At 34.6% G+C, this 19,704-nt stretch overlaps 1 protein-coding gene across 4 annotated transcripts in view; it reads right to left on the bottom strand.

The window, feature by feature from the left end:
- Positions 1–19,704, bottom strand: part of DGKB (diacylglycerol kinase, beta 90kDa) — a 543,595-nt gene that overhangs the window by 347,289 nt on the left and 176,602 nt on the right. For all 4 annotated transcript variants that reach the window (XM_014544666.1, XM_014544667.1, XM_014544665.1 and 1 more), the window contains 2 exons: positions 10,285–10,317; positions 2,122–2,238 (listed from right to left, as the gene is read on the bottom strand). In XM_014544666.1, the coding sequence (XP_014400152.1) occupies positions 2,122–2,238; positions 10,285–10,317 (150 nt within the window). The remainder of the gene's footprint in view (positions 1–2,121; positions 2,239–10,284; positions 10,318–19,704) is intronic.

Below are 19,704 nucleotides of genomic sequence, written 5' to 3'. Positions count from 1 at the left end.
TGAGGAACTGATTATAAAATAACCCAACAGGCTTGAGCCCGAAGTGGGAAAAAGACAATGGACACACACACACACACACACACACACACACACACACACACACCAATCAAAGAAAGGGAATTAATTGTTATACATACACCATATTGTTGTGTATAGTGCATAGGTGTTGTACAGTTTAGTCTGGTGCTGATTTTAAGAAGGAGATACTGCAAATAAGCAAGAGTAGGAAGAGGGAGAAGCAATTGTGGTGGGGACAACACTGGTTTACTTTTAGGTATCTCAGTATAAAGTTCCCCTCTTTGTCTTGTGTTAAGAATGTTACAAACTACATTTTTTTTGATCTTCAAGTGATCCTTTTTTTGAAAAGGTTTCTCAAAGAAAAATTAGGGACAAGGTACCTTTTGTTTAATACACTTTAAACAATTGTTCTGTTTTTCTACTTATTGGTTCACATGGGGATAGTCACCTGTATCTTCACAGCCCCTGCATGCTAAGAAGTTGCAGTTTCACTTAAACTTGATCATGTGCACTAAAAGTAAACCTCTGGTGTGGGTGATGACAAAGACAGAGTGCCTAACCACCTCTATTTGAAGTCCCCTAGGACTCGGGTTAATTAATGAGACTCATCCTAAGGTTATACATGATCTATTACTTCCTCTAATTAGAAATAATAATCCTGATCATTATGCTGGTTAGCTGGAAAGAAGTAAGATGAATGTGCTTAACTATGATTAATAGTCTTCTTTAAGCAGTGTAGATCTCCTCTGTCACTGAGTTATATGCAAACTGGAAAGCAACTCAATATTTTTAATGATATAATTTTTTTAAACTCACAAAAAGTAATTTTCTTGTACATCTATTTACCTTTTCTGATAAACAAATATTTTATTGCTTTAAAATTGATTACCACACGAAAATGAATTATTTTACCATTTTGCATGAAATAGCTATCCAAGATTTAAGTATTTTACCTTTTTAAATGTTATCCCCAAAATTCTGTTAATACCTATGTGTATCATGTTTTACTACATTCTACTGATGTGAAACAGTCTATTTTACCTAATTATGAACTAATACTCTTAAATTCAAAATATTATAATGATGATTGCATTAAGTTATATTTTTTGCCACTGTTTTATAAGGGCCGATGTCTATACTTTGCTTCTTGACAACTTTCCCTGATATTTTTATATGCCACAGAAAGCGTGAAAAGTTATTGTCTGGCTAGTGGGATGAAACTCATAGACATAAAACGTTAATCGCCTACTGTTTTTATGTGACTTATTTAGTTGGAATAAGATTGAATAGTTACAATTATTTTTGAATAAAAAATGCAACTTAAACTGACATGTCAGTGTAAAGCTTCTAAAATACTGCACACACATTTAATTTTAGTTTAAAGTCTGGGTAAAGTATGGTCTGATTATTCAAATCTTAGGAAACTGAGAGGAAAAAAGGTATCATTCTAGTACATGTATGATTTTTATTTAAATCTGCAAAAGTAAATGGAAGAAAAAGGTGGTCAGGAATTTAGCATTTATATGCCTGTTAAAATGCTGTAGCCAATGAGATGGGGTACCTTAGAGTTAAAACACATAATAAATTCAGATGATCCTCATTCAAAACTCAGCTTTACCAATGACTAACCGTGAGGCCCTGAACATAATTTGACTTCTGAACACCAATATGCTCATTTCAAAAGTATTAAATAATTATGATATTTATCATATTATCATTGAGGAAAATTAAGAATAATATTTATCTCATATGTTATAAAGCAAATTCACTTACTACACCTAAAATATTACTATAGTGCCTAGCATAAACTGTTTAAACAACAATGTATATTTTCCTTTCCTGTTGAGACGTGCCTAGCCAAGTGTGAAACATACTTAAATGAACATAACATCATAAATGATTAATCTGACCAGAATGTCACTCTGTTAATCAGCTATAAAACTGATGTGTTGATAAATTAATAAAGATTTTTCGGAAGACATCTTCAGAGCTATTCTGCACATTAAATAAATGGCGTTGATACCTTGACATATGCCCCTCTAAGAAGAGCACAGCAGTAACAAATATGAAAGATACTAAAATTTATACTTTAAAAAATCATACCTGCAGGCCTTGTCCATCCACAGTGACTGAGTTGGCTCTTTGCATTTTGTTCTTGTCAGTCACTTTGTTTGGCTGCTGGGAACCAACCTTTTCCTTTTTCACTGTTGCTTGTTTTTCCTGTAATAAAAAACATCTATTTAAAAAATGTTGAATCATTTTACTAGAAGGGGCAACATATAGATTTTCATGGCTACAAATTTGGGCCCAAATTACTAGTGACTAATACAAAAGCAGTTACTTTCAACTGGCTCAATATACTAATAAATGAGAGATGCATGATCAAAATATCAGTTAAAGAAAGAATGTGAAAGAAAACCAAAGTGTATTATCTCTATGGGCCCACTTATGATTCTATCAATAGTTATTCAGAAACACTAAAGCTGATTTTTTCATAAACAATGATAAAGATATAAATAATATAGGGTTATGAATTAAATATTCAGTAACAAGCTCTAAACATAATGCTTATAAATAAAGGCAACATTGAAAATGAATTCATGATAGACTTTTAAGCTACTATGAAGTTACTATCAAGAATGGCATAAACCTTAAAACTCATATTCCATCCCATCGAATCTCTTTGTTCACCATAATAAAAAAAAGTTTGCTGTAGTTATCCGCTTCTCTTTCTATTTCCTCTCCTCTTATTCTCTCTTCAGCTCACCTCAATAAGTGCGATCATCATTAATTTACAAATCAGCTTATAGCAAAATTATCAATGACCTTCTCATTGCCACACCTGTTTATCAATCTTCATCTTCTCAACCTTTAAGCAGCAATGGACAGAACTAACATCATCTTTCCTATTGAAAGCTTGTCTCACTGGGCTTCCAGGTCATCTCTCTTAGCTCTCTTCTTACTTCACCCACTGTGCCCTCATCGTCTCTTTTGCTGGTTCCTCCTTCAACATGGCAGTCCTTAACACTTAACCCCATCTACACTCACTCCCTACGTTAGCCTCATTGAATCCAAGGCTTTCGATTTCAATTCTATCGTGAAGACTTCCAAATTTGTTTATCCTGTTCAGATTTCTCTCTTGAACCTTAACACACCTACACACAAATGCCCTTTCTATCTGTCCACATGGGTGTCTAAAATCCATATCAATCCCCAAACGGTCCAAAAGTATATATTTTTAAAAATTTTCTGTCTAGCCCCCTGAAAATAAGTCACCACCTCCATCATTATAGGAGTTAAGCCATCATTATGCTATTTGCCTATTGGAACCATAACCAAATGGATCAATTCGATTTCAACTTTGCCTCCATATAATCAATTCTCTATACAATAGCCACACTCATCCCTTCCACTCCAGCTACACTCACTTCAGTGTGCCTTGACCACAAGATCATGCTCTTAATTCAGGGCTCTTGCAATCACTTTGCACTGTACTAGAAAGCTCTTATTTGTGTATTTGTTGAACTTGCTCCTCAATTACTTTGGGTTTCTGGTCAAATGTCAGATATGGCTCTCTATTCCCTTTAGCTTCTTTGTGGGTGTCATTTAATACAACCTGGAATGTTATCAATTTCATTCATTTAATGCTGGTCTTCCTCTACTTGATAAAAGCTTCATGAGAGAAAGGACTTTGTGTGTTTCATTTTTCTACAATAGAGCCTAGATCAGTACCTGCCAAAAGTCAGGATAAATGGGGAAATACATGAATTTTAACATCAAAACAAAAATAAATTAAGTGCTTTAAGCATGATATTGAGAAAGATTCTTCGGCCATGTCTAAGCTCAGAAAAAAAAATTGTCCTGATCAATTAGTAATGTTTTCCATGTGTGCCTAAATGATTGAATGCCACTTTTTTATCACTTATTCAGATATATATTTCCTAGTTTCTGTATTTATTTTTAGAGTACTATCCAGTTCTATAATTTAGGAATATGTTTGTAAGTGGACTTAAAGGTAAAACTTTTAAAATATACCAGGGACAGATAACTTAGAAAACGTTTTGAACCAAAATAAATGCTAATCAGGATAGATCATTTACTTTGCAATTTCATGGTGCACAGACACTACATATATATTTTTGTGTGGCTGAAAATGTATGTTACAAAAGGATGCCTGAAATTCAAATTTTTTGGAAAATGATGTACTTATATATAAGCATAATTTCTGGCAAAATATTGACATTATAAAGATTTATCATGCTTTATAAGATTATAAATTACAATTTTGTCCATAAATGGTCAAGAGTATAATGCATAGAAAGAGTTAATTATAGGATGAGGTTTGGATTAAAAAAGCCTGAGATGAATCCCATTAATACTACTTAAATATTATGCAACCTTAGAGAACTTATTCTTCCTATTTCTCAGAGTGTGTAAGGATTAGTAGAAAATGTATAACATCCTGATGCTCTGCCTGTATTATGAATAATGTAAAATGAGCGTGGTTCTGCCTTTAACGTGTTCATCAATATTACGATTATGCAAAGTGTTTCTTATATTTCCAAATGTGTGTGTATACGCGCACACAAACACACACACACAAACACACACACACACACACACACACACACACATATATGGAAATAGTTACATTAGCATCAGTTTAGGTAAGTTAAGCTCAACGTTTATATTTGAAAATCTACAGGTTGTGCTAAAAGTTCAAAAATGGAATACTATGAGTAAATACGGGAATAGCTTCTTCCCAGGTTCTTACATACAGGTTAATAAAACACGATAACAAATACTATATAAATATCTATAATGTGAAAGATATACTTAAGTATCTTATATTCTAGCATACCTTTATAACTTATATTTTGCCATATAACCCAGCAATTGTCATTTAATTTCTAAAGTACTTAGGTTATGGGAATTAAATATAATTTGAGTTGGCTTGTCTCATTGGAAGTAGATATTTGTGACCTTGCTATTTATATATGTAGTTCTGGAAAGTTAAGACATGTATGTCTGTAAAGAGCTACCGTACCATCTATTAGCATTATTTTATCCTTGGCTGTGCACAGAGTTAGGGGAATTTCTTCGTGGTAAGAATCTCCAACTAGCACATAGCAGTTGATTAAGTGGCTTGATGTCTCTCCAGGGCATCATCCCTCTGAGTAAACTGTGGCTAAGACTAAACAAATGCTTTGTTGCAACAATTATAAAATACAGGGTGGGGAAAAAGCAGGTTTATAGTTGTTTGCGTAGAAATTAATGCAATAATAAATAATACCAGAATAAACTCTGTTTCGTATACTCACAACTGTAAACCTACTTTTGCTCCCACAATGTATATGAACAAATTTTAAAAAACCTAAATTAAATTTTCAATCAATAAAATTTCATTTTTGCGATCTACAATTACAAGAAAGAGGAATATAACAAGTTTAAAAATTTTCAGTGTGTCATCTAGACCAGTGGTCGGCAAACTCATTAGTCAACAGAGCCAAATATCAACAGTACAATGATTGAAATTTCTTTTGAGAGCCAAATTTTTTAAACTTAAACTATATAGGTAGGTACATTGTTATTAACTTAATTAGGGTACTCCTAGGCTTCGGAAGAGCCACACTCAAGGGGCCAAAGAGCCGCATGTGGCTCGCGAGCCGCGGTTTGCCGACCACGGATCTAGACAATACTAAAGTGTTAAACATTTGTTTACACACATACATACTCAGAAGACCAAGTGGTTTCTTTGTTTGGGGAAAAATGCTTACTGCATTGAATTTGTGGAATTAATCAAGCTGAAAATTTTACAACAGAAGAGACTCAGAACCATTTAATTTTCCCCAGGGCTTTCTTTTTATTATACTTATTTGTTTTATGTTTATTTCCAAATTTTGTAGAACTCTCTCTGCGATATTCGGTATATTTTATTTAAGCAGCGTAAACTAACAGGATGGTAGTTGGATACTTTTCATATTTCCACTGAGAAAATATTTACTTCTCTCCTATTTTATATGAGGGGCAGGAAAGGGTGGGGAAAGGCATGTTTTAAAATCTGCTGTCCACAAACATCTCACTGGTCTGTTTTGAGGGTTAGTTAACCCTGACTCTCAGAGCTCTATTGGGATATCTGAGTTACACCCACTGTTGCAGTTATTAAAAACTGTCAGGGAGAGTTCACGGACATTATTGTGCATCACTGTTCAGAATAAAATAGCTCTCTGATAATAGGGGGCAGTGTTCATCACTCCACCTTCAGGATTTTGTTTTCAGTTTTGGGGCCTTAAATAACAAAATAAATTGGTTATAATTAAGACAAATTTTGTTATGCCAGATAAATTATCCCAGATATAAAAAGAGCTGGACAATTATTGCTGTAATCGATAGAAGTTATTCAAACACTGAAAAGAGCCACTCTAACCCCCAAAATATGAAGGAATATAGAACGTATAACTACATATAAAACATAACTATTGATATTTCAGCATTTTCAAATATCAATCATTTGTGTTTGCTATGTAGACATTATAAATACAAAATTCAATGTTTTGTGATCCTTGGACTCTACAAGTAGCACAAGAGATCTTAACTGGGGAATTTATTGTATTAGAACTCCGAAGAATAATCACCATAATGCACGCAGAAGAAAAGCTACAAAGACCATTCACAGAGTACAGAACGATGAAACAAATCAGATTTAAAAAAAAAAAGACCTCACTTTAAATATGTGCTCTAAAAAATCTTTGTCCGTCTCATGCTGATTCTCAGATGTTTTTCGTATTTGTTCATGGCCGAAAACTGCTTTCACAAAAGGGATGTTTACCACTATCAGCCTGCTGGGATCGATCATTCACAAGCTGCAAGCAGCAAATGATGATTACCTGGAGCATAGGGTTTTCTTCTTTTTGTCCAATCTCAGCATGAGCAACAGGCAGCAGCAAAGCACCTCCATTGGTACAAAGCCACAGAGAAGGGGAGGGGCTGCTTGGCTGCCAACAGCCTCCTTCAAAGAAATCCTGCAACTCACTTTCTCTGCTGTTGCACCACTTGACTGAATGGAGACTCAGCCCTTTCGGCCACTAGAGCTGGGCCGCAAGAATTGCCCAGAAACTCTAGAATTTTCACCCAAGGTGACCCTTGGATAGTCATAATATAAAAATCTCCCCGACACAGAAGTGTCACCATGTCATTGGGACTTATAAGGGTTATGATCTCCAAGAAACCAGCTTACTGAAAGGCCAAGCTGTACCTTTGATTACTGTGACCCTTCTGTGGGATTTGAACATTTCTCTGCCCAGAGAAACGATTTCATTTCAAAAATGGCAAATTCTCTGAATCCTGGGGCAAGTTATTTACTTTCTCTAACTCACCATTTAACACGTCTATAAAATGAAAAGTTTCATGTGATGATAAACTGAGAGAATGTGAAGTACTGGCATAAAATTGGCAGTCGATACATGGCAGTCATTTTTCAAATATAAAACATAGTGTTATATGTCATCAGTAAGTTTAAAACAGGTATGCGGCTTGGGTCATAACAGATAAAAATGGGCTCTGTGAAGGCTGATGCCAAAATCATGTAATTTGGGCTGCTTACTGGCAAATGGTAGTGCCATTATAAAACAAAGTGTATGTATGTGCCTGAAATTCACTCACGCTCATTCCCTTTGTAACCATACTAATTGAAGCCACAGTAAGCCGAAGGTTAAAAGAGGGGGCAGGACTCTTCTCTCTGTACATTCATCATCTCTATCAGTTGAGTTAAATGGTCAACATAGTCATTCCTGAGTATTAACCAATCTGTTTATTCCAGTTCCAAGTAGATGTTATCTTGTCATTGTAACTGTATAACTTAATTATTACTCAAGCCATTGAATTGTGTGTATAAAATGGGTTGGTCTATGAAAATAAACTTGTATGCTTTGAAAAGACAGACTAACAAGGGGTGTGTGTATATGTGTGTGTGTGTGTGTGTGTGTGTGTGTGTGTGTGTGTGTGTGTGTGTGTGTATTAGTCAAGTTGAGTTTGGGCATAATGACTGTAAAAGCATGGAGAATTACTAATCAACATTAAGGTTGTTATTTACTACAAATTGATCCACAGATATCCTTGACTGTTTGTTATACTCTAAAACAATGAAAAAATTGAAAACAATTGCTTTCATTAATATTTGAATATCTTTAAACAAAATAGGATCACTTTTGTTTTACTTTAGAAAAGAAAGACTCATGACAAAGATAATACTATGGTGATGCTAGAGGGAGAGCAGGAACAGGGAGATAGAAAAGGGTAAAGGGGGGATGAATGGTGATGGAAGGAGACTTGATTTAGAGTGATAAACCCACAACACAATATACAGATGATGTATTATATAATTGTACACCTGAAACCTATATAATTTTATTAACTAATAAATTCAATAAAAATTTTAATTGATAATTGAAACTTATGGGTGTGAAGACTGTGATAGATGCAAGAAAAACCATGCCATTTTCCAAACAGTGGCTATGCTCTCATAGCTTGTCAAAAGTGTAGCCAATGAATATTTATTTACATATTATAAGTAAAATGTTAAAGGTATGCATATATCTTTCTGTATAAACTTTAAACACATTTTCAGTTAACCAATAAGCAATTAAGCAATTGTTCCTGATAGTACATTAGGCTTTCTGTCTCTCTCTCTCTCTCTCTCTCTCTCTCTCTCTCTCTCTCTCTGAAAATATGTTAAAAGAAAAAGAAAGCCGTGTGTGAAGATTTTTTAAAACTTTATAGCAGAAAACTTTTTAAACAAATTTTTTAAAAGCCTATTATGAAAACAGCAATTCTGGTTCATTTATTCAAACTATATGATATACATTATATGGTTGAATGAGAGGCTTTGGAAATTAACAAATCTAAAGAAAAAACTTTAAATTTTAAATACAGTGCCTACGTTCACTTGATAGGCTACAATAGGGGTAAAAGCAAACTCTAGGACCTAAACAGATAAAATTCATTCTTTTATGCTTAAATAATTAGACCACAAGATACATTTTTCTAATACCTTTGTTACTTGAGTATGTAGTTTAACATATCTCTTTTATAACAATTATCATAATGGTATCAACTAACTTAAACAACTTAAAGCAGTTTCATATTTCTTGTAGATCAGAAACATATTTCAAGCATATCTCCAAGTATATTTTCAAGTAATATCTCCAGTTAGAAAATAAAATTTTTTAAAGTCTCCATGAGGACATCTCCACCTTTTAGAATACATTTTAGGGAGGAGTAGAAAGAGGTGATTACATTTTTTTGTGCAAATATGTTATCTTCTAAATAAATTCATACTCTAATATATTATACTCACATGCGATAACTAATATTTTCCTAAGAAGCGGATGGAAACTGTAATTGTATGGGAACAATACCATTCGAGCATATCCTTCAGAGATAGTAACAACTGAACAGGATTTTGTCACAGAACACGTGGAGGCTTTGCTGCATTAATGCAAAGGCAAAGCTAGTACTTCACTAAAAATAAATGTGGCAACGCCTGCACTTATTTTCAAAACAAGTCATTTATTCTGTGACTACTTTTTATTAGCATAGCTTTCCATGCGATGTCACATGCTAAATAATTCATGCAGGTGTACTGTTTTAAAGGGATGAGCACGTCTTTTTCCCCCCTTTTTTCTTTTGCTCAACCCCTCCCCCCCAACCCCCCCAACCAAAAAAAAAAAGGAGAGAGAACTCAAAGATATAGACAACAGTGTAGTGGAGGGGGCAGGGAGAAGAAGGCATTGAGGGGATGAATGGTGTTGCAAAAAACTAAATAAAATAATTTTACAAAATAAAGGGATGGGCACTGCAAATGAACAAGTTTCTCAACACGTTATCATTGAAAGCTGTGTTTTAATGGCTCAGAGGATTTGCATTAGGTTTTCTGCAAGGTATTTATATTTTAACTGGACAAATAAGAATCCTGCTACTTTTATACCTTGGTCAAAATTCTTTGCAACATGACCTTTCTTTTTCTCTGTATGGTATACTTTGTTTCACATAACTACTTGCTTATCTAATGTTTGTCACAGATGTAGATTGAAAATGCTTCCTGTCTATCCCATCATGAAAATCTAAAGATCCCCGAGGATATGAGAAAAAATAAAATATATAAATTAATATTAACAGGTCACTGACACAAGCCACAATCTTTTTAACAATACAAGGTGTATGAAAGACCCCTAACTGCAAGTGTGAAAACCTTTTCTGCTTACTCACCTCAGGGACTGAAACTCCTGACGTGGGCAGATTCTGTTGAAAAAGAGAAATTCATATTAAAGCTGGAACAAAAGTCAAACTGAAAACAAACATCAATGAAGTTTCTTATACAACTATTCTCCTGTGGAAAAAAAAATAATAAACATGAAATACATTTGTTGTCATAATCTGTCTGCTTACATTCATTCACTAAATAATTATCTTTTCACAAAATAAGGAATGCTCTAATACAGAGTCAGATTGTAGAATCACTTATCCCAAATAGAATTTCATCCACTCAAAGTAGACTGACCAACATCATTGGCCAGCTTCACCAACTTCTCTGCAACAACACTGATGTATTTTAGAATAAGAACTCATCTCCGGTTCCATTATCTTTTATAAACAATCCCAACTCATTCTTGAAGTTGCCTGTTTACCCAGACCCCTTTTCCATTTTCCACTCCAACTCTCATTCCTTCTTAAAAATACTCAGTGTCTTTTTTATGTAGATATAGTTTATGCTGTTGTTTTGATTTTGTGATTCTCTGGAAGTAAGAAAAAAATTATTAATCAGTAAAAACAAAAATATAATCAGTAAAATAAGAAGCAAGATTTTTCTTGAGAGTAATTTTTTTTAATGAGGTTGAATACACTGAAGCTAGTTTTCATGAGAGTGTATCCTCAATGACCACCACCCCTCCTTTTCTGAATCACATTAGAAAGGTTTGCTTCTGGCAAGAAACAGACCAAAGGTTACTGAATTCCAAAAGCATGTGTCCTGTGGGACTTAGAACAAAATTGGAAGAATAGACACTCATAATATGAGATAAAGGTTTCCAATAGTGCGTGTGGTGGGGGGTGGGGTAGGAGAGTAGGAAACTTGGATTAGAAGCTAGGAGTTCTGCCCGGCTGTGATGGCTCAGTTGGTTGAGCATCAATCTATGAACCAGAAGGTCACGGTTTGATTCCTGGTCAGGACACAAGCCCGGGTTGCTGGCTCGATCCCCACCCAGTGTGGGGCATTCAGGAGGCAGTTGCTTGATTCTTTCTCATCATTGATGTTTCTATTCTCTCTCTACCTCTCCCTTTCTTTCTAAAATCAATAAAACATATATTTATTTTTAAAAAGCCAAGTGACCCTAAAAAAGAGGGAGTGGGAAGTATATTCCATTTTCCTCCCCAGGACCAACAAGCTATATGAGGAAGACTTTGAATAGAGCCCCAAAATAGGTCTGAAAAATCTCAGTACACAGTTATTAGTTGATATTCTTACCAGATAGAACTTCAGAGCAACAGCAAGAACCAAAAGAATAAATAGGTATTCCTGATGTAAATGAGGCCTTACAGGGCTTCACAGCTGCTCAGTATACGGATGGATTAGAAGGATCCAATGCACCCAAAAGTGAAACAGAAGGAGAAAGGGTCTAGGACCGTCCTAGAGAAAAGTAAGGTGTCCAGGAATACAAAAGAAGGATCAACTGGAGGATAAACTTGGTTTAAATATTCCATTAACAAGAGAACCCTGTGGAAGTGACTGTTGTTACTTCTCAAAAGGTTTGAAGAACTTTCATTGAAAGCTTTCTGATTTGAGTAATATTCTTGACTTAAGGAGTCCAAGTCCATCTACATACACATCAGGCAATGGGTGGTGGGGAAAATATTTGTCCTAGTTTCAACTTGTCAGCCTGCTACTCTCCTTTCTCAGCTTTTGTTTGAAGCTTAGATCTGAATAAACACTTTTAAGACATGAATGCATACTCCCATCTCTATTATAATATATAAATGTTTGTTGTCCTTCAAATCCATATTAATTGCCTTAGCCTATGAGTCCTTACCTATCCAGTGCCATGGACCAGGAAGAGTCCTGGAGACTCTCAAGCAACCAAACTAAGACACCCATCAAGTGACCTTCAGGGCATAAGTCACAGATGCATGCCACCTTGGGAAGAGTCTATATTAACTATACATATGTCTGCACAGAACAAGGCAAGGAAAAGACATGGGAAAAGATTATAGTTGTCAGAATAACAACCAAGTCCAATGCAAGAATTTCAAATAGACCCTATCCACCCACCTCAAACACCAACCCTCCCCCCCAGTAAACTATGAAAGACATTTTAAAGATAAAGCAAAGACTATGCCATGTTGGATGATAAAAATTTCATTTTAAGGCATCACCACCCTCCCAAAATATACCAAGGGATGAAATTGAGCCCTAGTTGCCACTTCCAACATCTTTTTACACTATCCCATTGTTTTTCTCCATTTCACCTCATCACACCCGAACCTCTAGTCCAGTGGTTCTCACCCTTCTGGCCCTTTAAATACAGTTCCTCATGTTGTGACCCAACCATAAAATTATTTTCGTTGCTACTTCATAACTGTAATGTTGCTACTGTTATGAATCGTAGTGTAAATATCTGATATGCAGGATGGTCTTAGGCGACCCCTGTGAAAGGGTAGTTCGACCACCAAAGGGGTCGCGACCCACAGGTTGAGAACCGCTGTTCTAGAGCAATGGGAATGTGGGTTATCTACTGAGAGCAAATGAGGCTGGCAGAGAGAGGAGAGAGATGAAGAAAGTAGTGAAATAGTAAAGAGTTTGTCACTACTTCTCTGAGAATGGGAAAGCAGTTGGCTAAGGATGAGTAACAGGATCAAGCAAAATGGAGGGCTCAGCCTGGCTAGAAGTCAAAAATAAGTCAGACAGAAAGCCACCAGCTTTGAGAAGTTTCTTTAGCAACACTCAGACTCTGTTTGACAGCAACACTAGAAATCCACTCCAAGAATAAGGGTGATGAAACTCTATTTGAGCTCACTTGCAATTAAGATCTATGAGCAATGTATATTAAATTACATGCCCATCACTCTCTTCTCCCTGAGTTACAATAAGAAAACCATGATATCTAGGTAAATTGAAAAAGAAGCAACTTGTTAGGAAACTAATTCAGCTATTATATTACTTCATTTTTATTCTTCTGTATATGATTTTAAAATATCAAGATGAGCAGAGTAAATGTTTTAGCTTTTTTAAAATTACCATGAGTGTATAATTCTAAATGTAATATATTTTTAATCAGAATTAATACAGGAACTGTATGTTTGTATTTAATCAAATGTGAGGTGTGACTAGAGAGGAATGTGATTGATTTTATTTAATCAGTATCATTTTAATATTAAATAGAATACACAGTACAGATAATTAGTTTAAAAGATGCATTTGCCTTCAGGGCACTTGTTAAGTTCAACCTAATATCCAAGAATTTTTAAAAATCCTATTATTCTAAAGTATTGAGATATCTCTTGTCTTCATATTTTCTAACATGTAATCATTTTAAATTGACAATTTAATCCAAATTGTCACAGGACAAAGAAAAATCTTTGCTGGAGAGATTATTAAGCTTTGACTTAGTTAAAAATATAATAAGAGAATAGTACTCACATTAAAAGGGTCATCAGTTATTTCAAGACTAAAGTAAAATTAACAGAATTATATCTCATACCTATATAAGAATGTTCCTATTTTTAACAAATTTGCTTTCAGGTTTTTTATTTCATTTAATTCTTCCACTAAACTGATATTTACTCCATTTCTCAGAATAGGAAACTAAGAATCAGAAAGATTTGATGACTAACCTAAGATAAAGTTAGTGACAGAATCCAAATAGAGTGCCTTTTATGTCCCAGGCTTTATTTAATTCAAACAACAGCAGGTTCAACAACAATAAAAATGTTTAAGTCTGTTTGTGAGGCTCCCTCCTGAACAGATTCATCATTTCCCTTGTATTCCTGTGTCTCTATTTTTTTAAGTGATTTGGAAAGTAAATAATTTAAAAAGGTGTAGAACACAGCAAAGCATGCAGTAACCACAATGTCTCTCTGTTACGCTTGACAGAATTAGCTTGATATCAATATGGATTAATTGAACAGAATAACTTCAGTACAGTGGTAAGTTAAATAGGCCAAAAAAAAAAAACACATAACACCCTATTTTCAATAGTTTCTTTTTCTTACATACAATCAGGTACCTCTGGCATCAAAGAAGAGAGAGACAGGGAGAATAACAGGTTCGGGAAAAGAACAACCGCCTTCCTACAATGGGACACTCCTCAGCCTCAGGCCAACTTGTTCTTTGCTCACAGATGATAATAAAATGCATCAATGACAATGCTGAGGTATAGAAACCAAACACGTTTTTTATTTCTATGAACTTTACTTCCACATCCCAGCTTCGCAAGTTGTTTAACCTTTTCTGATTTTGCAGATCCGGAAAAGAGTCTTCAGGATGGAGAACATATGCACACAACACAAATTTTAAAAACAAGTGAAATCAAAATAATTGTACTACCACTGTCACTGTCTTTATTAACATCTTTAATCAATGATTATTTCAGTGTATGGCATACAGCTCATTTAGAAAAATTACAAAATGTTTTACTTTTCCAGTGGCACTCTGACATATCTAATCAAGTATAACCAACAAAAATAAAATATGTTAGAAAATACACATTATAATCTTACCAAGGGGCCCTTGCCTAACCACTTCTCGCTGGAGCCCAGTTTTTAAGCTTGCACCCACTTAAATTGAATGGTAAAAAGATTTGTGCCTGAGATGACTTTACTACCCTTGTAATCGCTCAGAAAAATATTCTATTTTACTTCTGTAAATGTGGTGATTTATGCGTGTTTGCAGAGTTTTGGTCAGGGGATGTGGAAGAGGAGGGAGAGCGAGGCTCCCTCCTGACCGGCTCCCTCAGGACGTGTGCACAGCTGTGTCCAGAAGGGAGCACACAGAGCCTTCAGGGAGGTGCACCCGGGCGACGGACATTGGGAAACTTTCGGGGCAGCAAATGTTTTCAGTGAAAATGTTAAAACTGTCTTTTTATGGAGCTAGCCAAATGATTTCAAACATAGATTTCTACATATAAAAGCCATCAGCCAGAATCACTAAAATCCTCTCTAATGTTACTATTTATTGTTTTACCTACTGAATAGCTAGTGAAATTAAGCCATTAGAAATGTTATCCTAACATCATCAGAAGCCAATATGATTGAAAAAAAGCTTCTTCAATTTTTTTTTTTTAGCTCTGCTCCAGGATAGGAATGTGTGTGTATTTACATAGTTCTAAATAATTTCACAAAGAAGACATACCCTGTGTGCCCCACTCTCTGATATATTCTATTCTCCCCTCTCTTCACTTCTAATCTACTTTTACTCCATTGTTTTTCTTCCCATTCTTTTTTGAAATATGGTCTAGATCCCCTAAATGTATTTTACCCAATTGTTGGGGACTGCGGCATAAACATTAGAAATAGGTTTAGAACACGGGATTTGGGGTAAGGCAGATATCGCTTCAGCCACTTGCATGTTGTGTGACTTTAGGTTAATTTCTTAATCTCTCTAAACTTCACTTTCCTCAAGTGTACAGTGAGTATCATAACTATACCAACCTTGGGATTAAAAGGATGCCTGGCATATTTAAATTCTTAATAACATGGTAACTTACTAACTTTAGAACCAAAATGATCCCCTTAGTTTCACTGCCTCCTTAGAGCTCAGCCAGAAAACACTGATTGCACTTTCTTCATCTGGAACTATTTTTATTGCTAAGGAGGAGATGGGAACCAACAGACTTATATTTTCAAATGAACTATCTGTGCTACGGCGATTAGAATACAGTGGAAGAAGGGAAGATGCAGGAGGGGAGAGGAGAGACAGAAGAGAGAAAGCAATGGAGAAGAAGGGAGAGGGAGGCTTAGAAGAAAAGAAGGAATAGAAAATCCTCCATTGTTCTCCATCCTGAAGACTCTTTCCAAGATCCGAGCAAAGGGAATGATGGCATTGAGCAAGGGAGGGATGGAGCTGATGTTTAGTACGCGGCTTCAGTTTGATGTTTGATGTATTGCAAATTTCTTAAACATCAGATTCAAACTTTTTCAAAGCACATTTCAAAGTGAAATGTACATGCTTACTGGCTTATTCTTTTTTAATCAGTCTTTAGCACTCATAGTTTACATACAAATGATTAATAGATGTCTATTTATGAGTTATGCATATGTACATTTGAATGTATTTGTGAATGTTTGAGACAGAGGTCTGAGTGGAGTCAGTGGTTTGAATTTTTTTAAATCACCCTGGAAAAAAAATCTAGTATAATAGATTAATACCTCCTGAATTTTAATTTCATAAAATTAATCAACAATACTTCCTGGTATGGATATTCTAGCGCTCAAGAAGTACATGAACCCATTCTAGAAATGTATTGTTGTATCCTTAGTGTGCTGCTGCTTTCCAAAAATCACTGTAGGTAATGAGATAATATTGATACTAATATTTAGAATTAAATCATTAGGCTGCTAAATTTTCATTTTCATCAATCTTGGAAAAGACCTTAAATTAAAAAAAAACAAATAAGTGAAAATGAAATTTGTTCTCATCCTTTGTCCCTCTAAATATCCACTGATCTCACACCAAAGCACTTTCTAACCAGGTTAAAGTCCAATTCTGTACTCACATTAGGCTAAGATTCAATTGACTTAAAATTTTACACTAACCGCCAGTCAACCTTATCATGAACTTTCATTATGTGCATGTAATTAATTGGGTCCAACAAACAATATCAGGACTGTGTTATAGACTCTTTTCCCCTGACCATATAATTAGAATATAATTACCCACAGGATATCAGAATGATGCAAAACCTTTCCTCTAAATGCGCCCTCATTAGGAAACAAGTCTCAATGTACATTTATTCAATCATGTGAATTAATTAAAATGTTACTGAAATAAAGGAGGGCAGCAATAAAAAGTATCTGATGTTTATTAAGAGACTACCACTTGAGATCGCCATGCACAGTTTATATTTAAACCCATTTAACCCATGTAAGAATTTGACCATGTAATGTTATGCACATCCAATATACTTGAAAATCTGGGTGAATGTATTATTGTGTGTCACTGTGTTTTAAAGGAACATAGTACTTTAAATGTATGCAAAATGTAAAGAATCTGCAGAGGATTTTAGAGGCCCCGTTATTTCCTGATGAATCCGAAAGGATGTTTTCATGACACAGCAGTGGGCAGAAATCACTTTTAACTCAAAGCACCCAGGGAAATACTTGTTCATCCCACACCTTCCTATTGCAAATCTGACATATGTATTCTGCTATGAGTCAGGAGACAATGGTCTGAACAGCCTAGACTTACCAAAGCTCTAATCATTTTTGTTGTTGTTGTTGTTTAAATAAAGAAAAAGAGTCTCAATTACTTAAGGTAGCTCAAGTTATTTCAATAGCATATTTTCTTTAAGCAGACATTCATATGTACCTAATAATATGTTCTTTTAAGAGGATGAATAATATACCACACATTCTTATTATCTAAAACATGAAAGAATGGTCAATGTAGAAAGAAGCTGAGGAATATACGATGTATATCCCACAAGAAGCTGCTGATTCATACAGAAACATTCTTCCTTAAAACTATTTATCTTGGTTTCTCTAGTGCCTGCAATATTGTCATATGCAGTAAAATTTATTTATTAAATTAATCAATAAATAACTTTAATACAAAGGAATACACAGCATTTTTAAGAATATCATAAATAGTAGAAAAACTTAAAAAGGTGTATGTAATATTTCAAATAAGATACTCAGACATTTTCTATATTATTAGATAATGCTTTAGACAATTTTAGCTTTGCATATAGGTTTTATAAAACTTATTTCTGGTAATTACAATTTGACATTAATCTTACAAATATACATGTACCACTTTAAAATGGAAATTTCAAATGAGCACCAAGATAAATGAGGCTATGTACCAATTGCAACTTTTAATATGCTATTTAAGAGCAAACTAACCAATTTTTAAACTGTTGCTTTTTTTAAATAAATTTTTTACTCCATAATATATTTTTGTATGTTTGGAATATGTGTTATATTTACAAAATAATATAAAGTTTCATTCAGATATTGGACTGCTCTTGGTAGAAATCAAAAATGAAAGAAATAATGGACGCACTCTTGCTAACTAATAAGGGATATGTTCTCACACAGGCTGGCTTAATTTTTAGCATAAATGCTTCAGTCGAATTTTGTAACAAAGATGTGCAGTTACAGTCGCTTACTAAAAAAGCTGTGACTAAAGTAACATTAACTAAAGTAACATTAACTAAGTGTAATCGCCACACACAAAAACAAACAAACCCTACAATAAACTCCTACTAATAGAATATGAACAATGTTAAAGTTCCATTTAATAATGAACACTGATGTTCACGTTCTGAACTACACTATGAGTGAATTTGATGATATTTTGACATAGACTGCTGTATCGTTTGAGCTATACCTTTGAAAAATAACTTTAAATATAATTTGATAACCAGAGGAAAATTTCTTGATCCTACTCAGAATTCTGAAATGTTTCCTGTAAGGTCTCTACTACTTTATTTGGAATATTAGGCATTTCACAGTACCATCTATTGGATATTTTATATAACTACAACAGTGTAACCATCACTAGGTTTTTTAAATTTTAGTAATGACTACAAAATACTTCAAGTGCCACTTCAGAAACTAGGCACAATGCTAAATGGACACCCACTAAAGCTACCTCATCATCATCTACTTTAAATCTGAAGTTCATTAGCTTATAACAATAACATTCAATTATCATAGGATATTGATGATTTTTTAAAATAAGCTTCTGTCACTTGTTCATTGTAGTTTTTATTTGATATTTGTTACTGTCTGATGTATTTCTTTTCAACAGGAAAAAGTGATAATGGATGAGATTCAAAAGAGCTGACTGAATGTTATTCATTAATTCAGTAAACATTGCTGAGCATCTATTCTGTGTCCAACTGAATTAGATACTAGAGATAAAGATTAAATGATTTTAGTGTGAGTGTCAGGAATGATGATGGTGCTATGGACTGAGCATAGGGAACTGTTGCGCAAGAAACGATGTCTCATATACGGACCACAGAGGCTTCCGTGGGACATCTAAGGGGAAACTGACCACAGGAAGCGGAATATTTGGGTTTAGAGGGGCGAGGGAGAACACACAGAATGGACATATTTCAAAGTGGTAGTTGTAGTCACAGAACTGGATGAGACCCCTTACAGAGAGCATAACATTAAGAGGCAGATAAAGATCACATCCATATACAAGTACAGAAAATAACATTACACCCGAGAACAAACAGCTCCTTTTCTGGTATGGGTTCTAGGGCACACACACAACTAAGGATGAAAAATGAGAAGTTCAAGTGCTGGACTCGAATCATGAGTTCTACCAAATATAAGCATGTTGGATTACGCTGTGTTTGAGTTTTTCCTTTGTAAATCAGCATGTCAACAGTATATTATTACAGGTCATGAGAAATTCCATGGAAGGACAAAAATGAGTTCTGAGAGAAGCAGAAAATGCTAGAA

Source organism: Myotis brandtii, unplaced genomic scaffold (assembly GCF_000412655.1).
Source record: "Myotis brandtii unplaced genomic scaffold, ASM41265v1 scaffold374, whole genome shotgun sequence".
Taxonomy (NCBI): Eukaryota; Metazoa; Chordata; class Mammalia; order Chiroptera; family Vespertilionidae; genus Myotis; species Myotis brandtii.
This window is presented reverse-complemented; position numbering and strand designations above follow the sequence as displayed.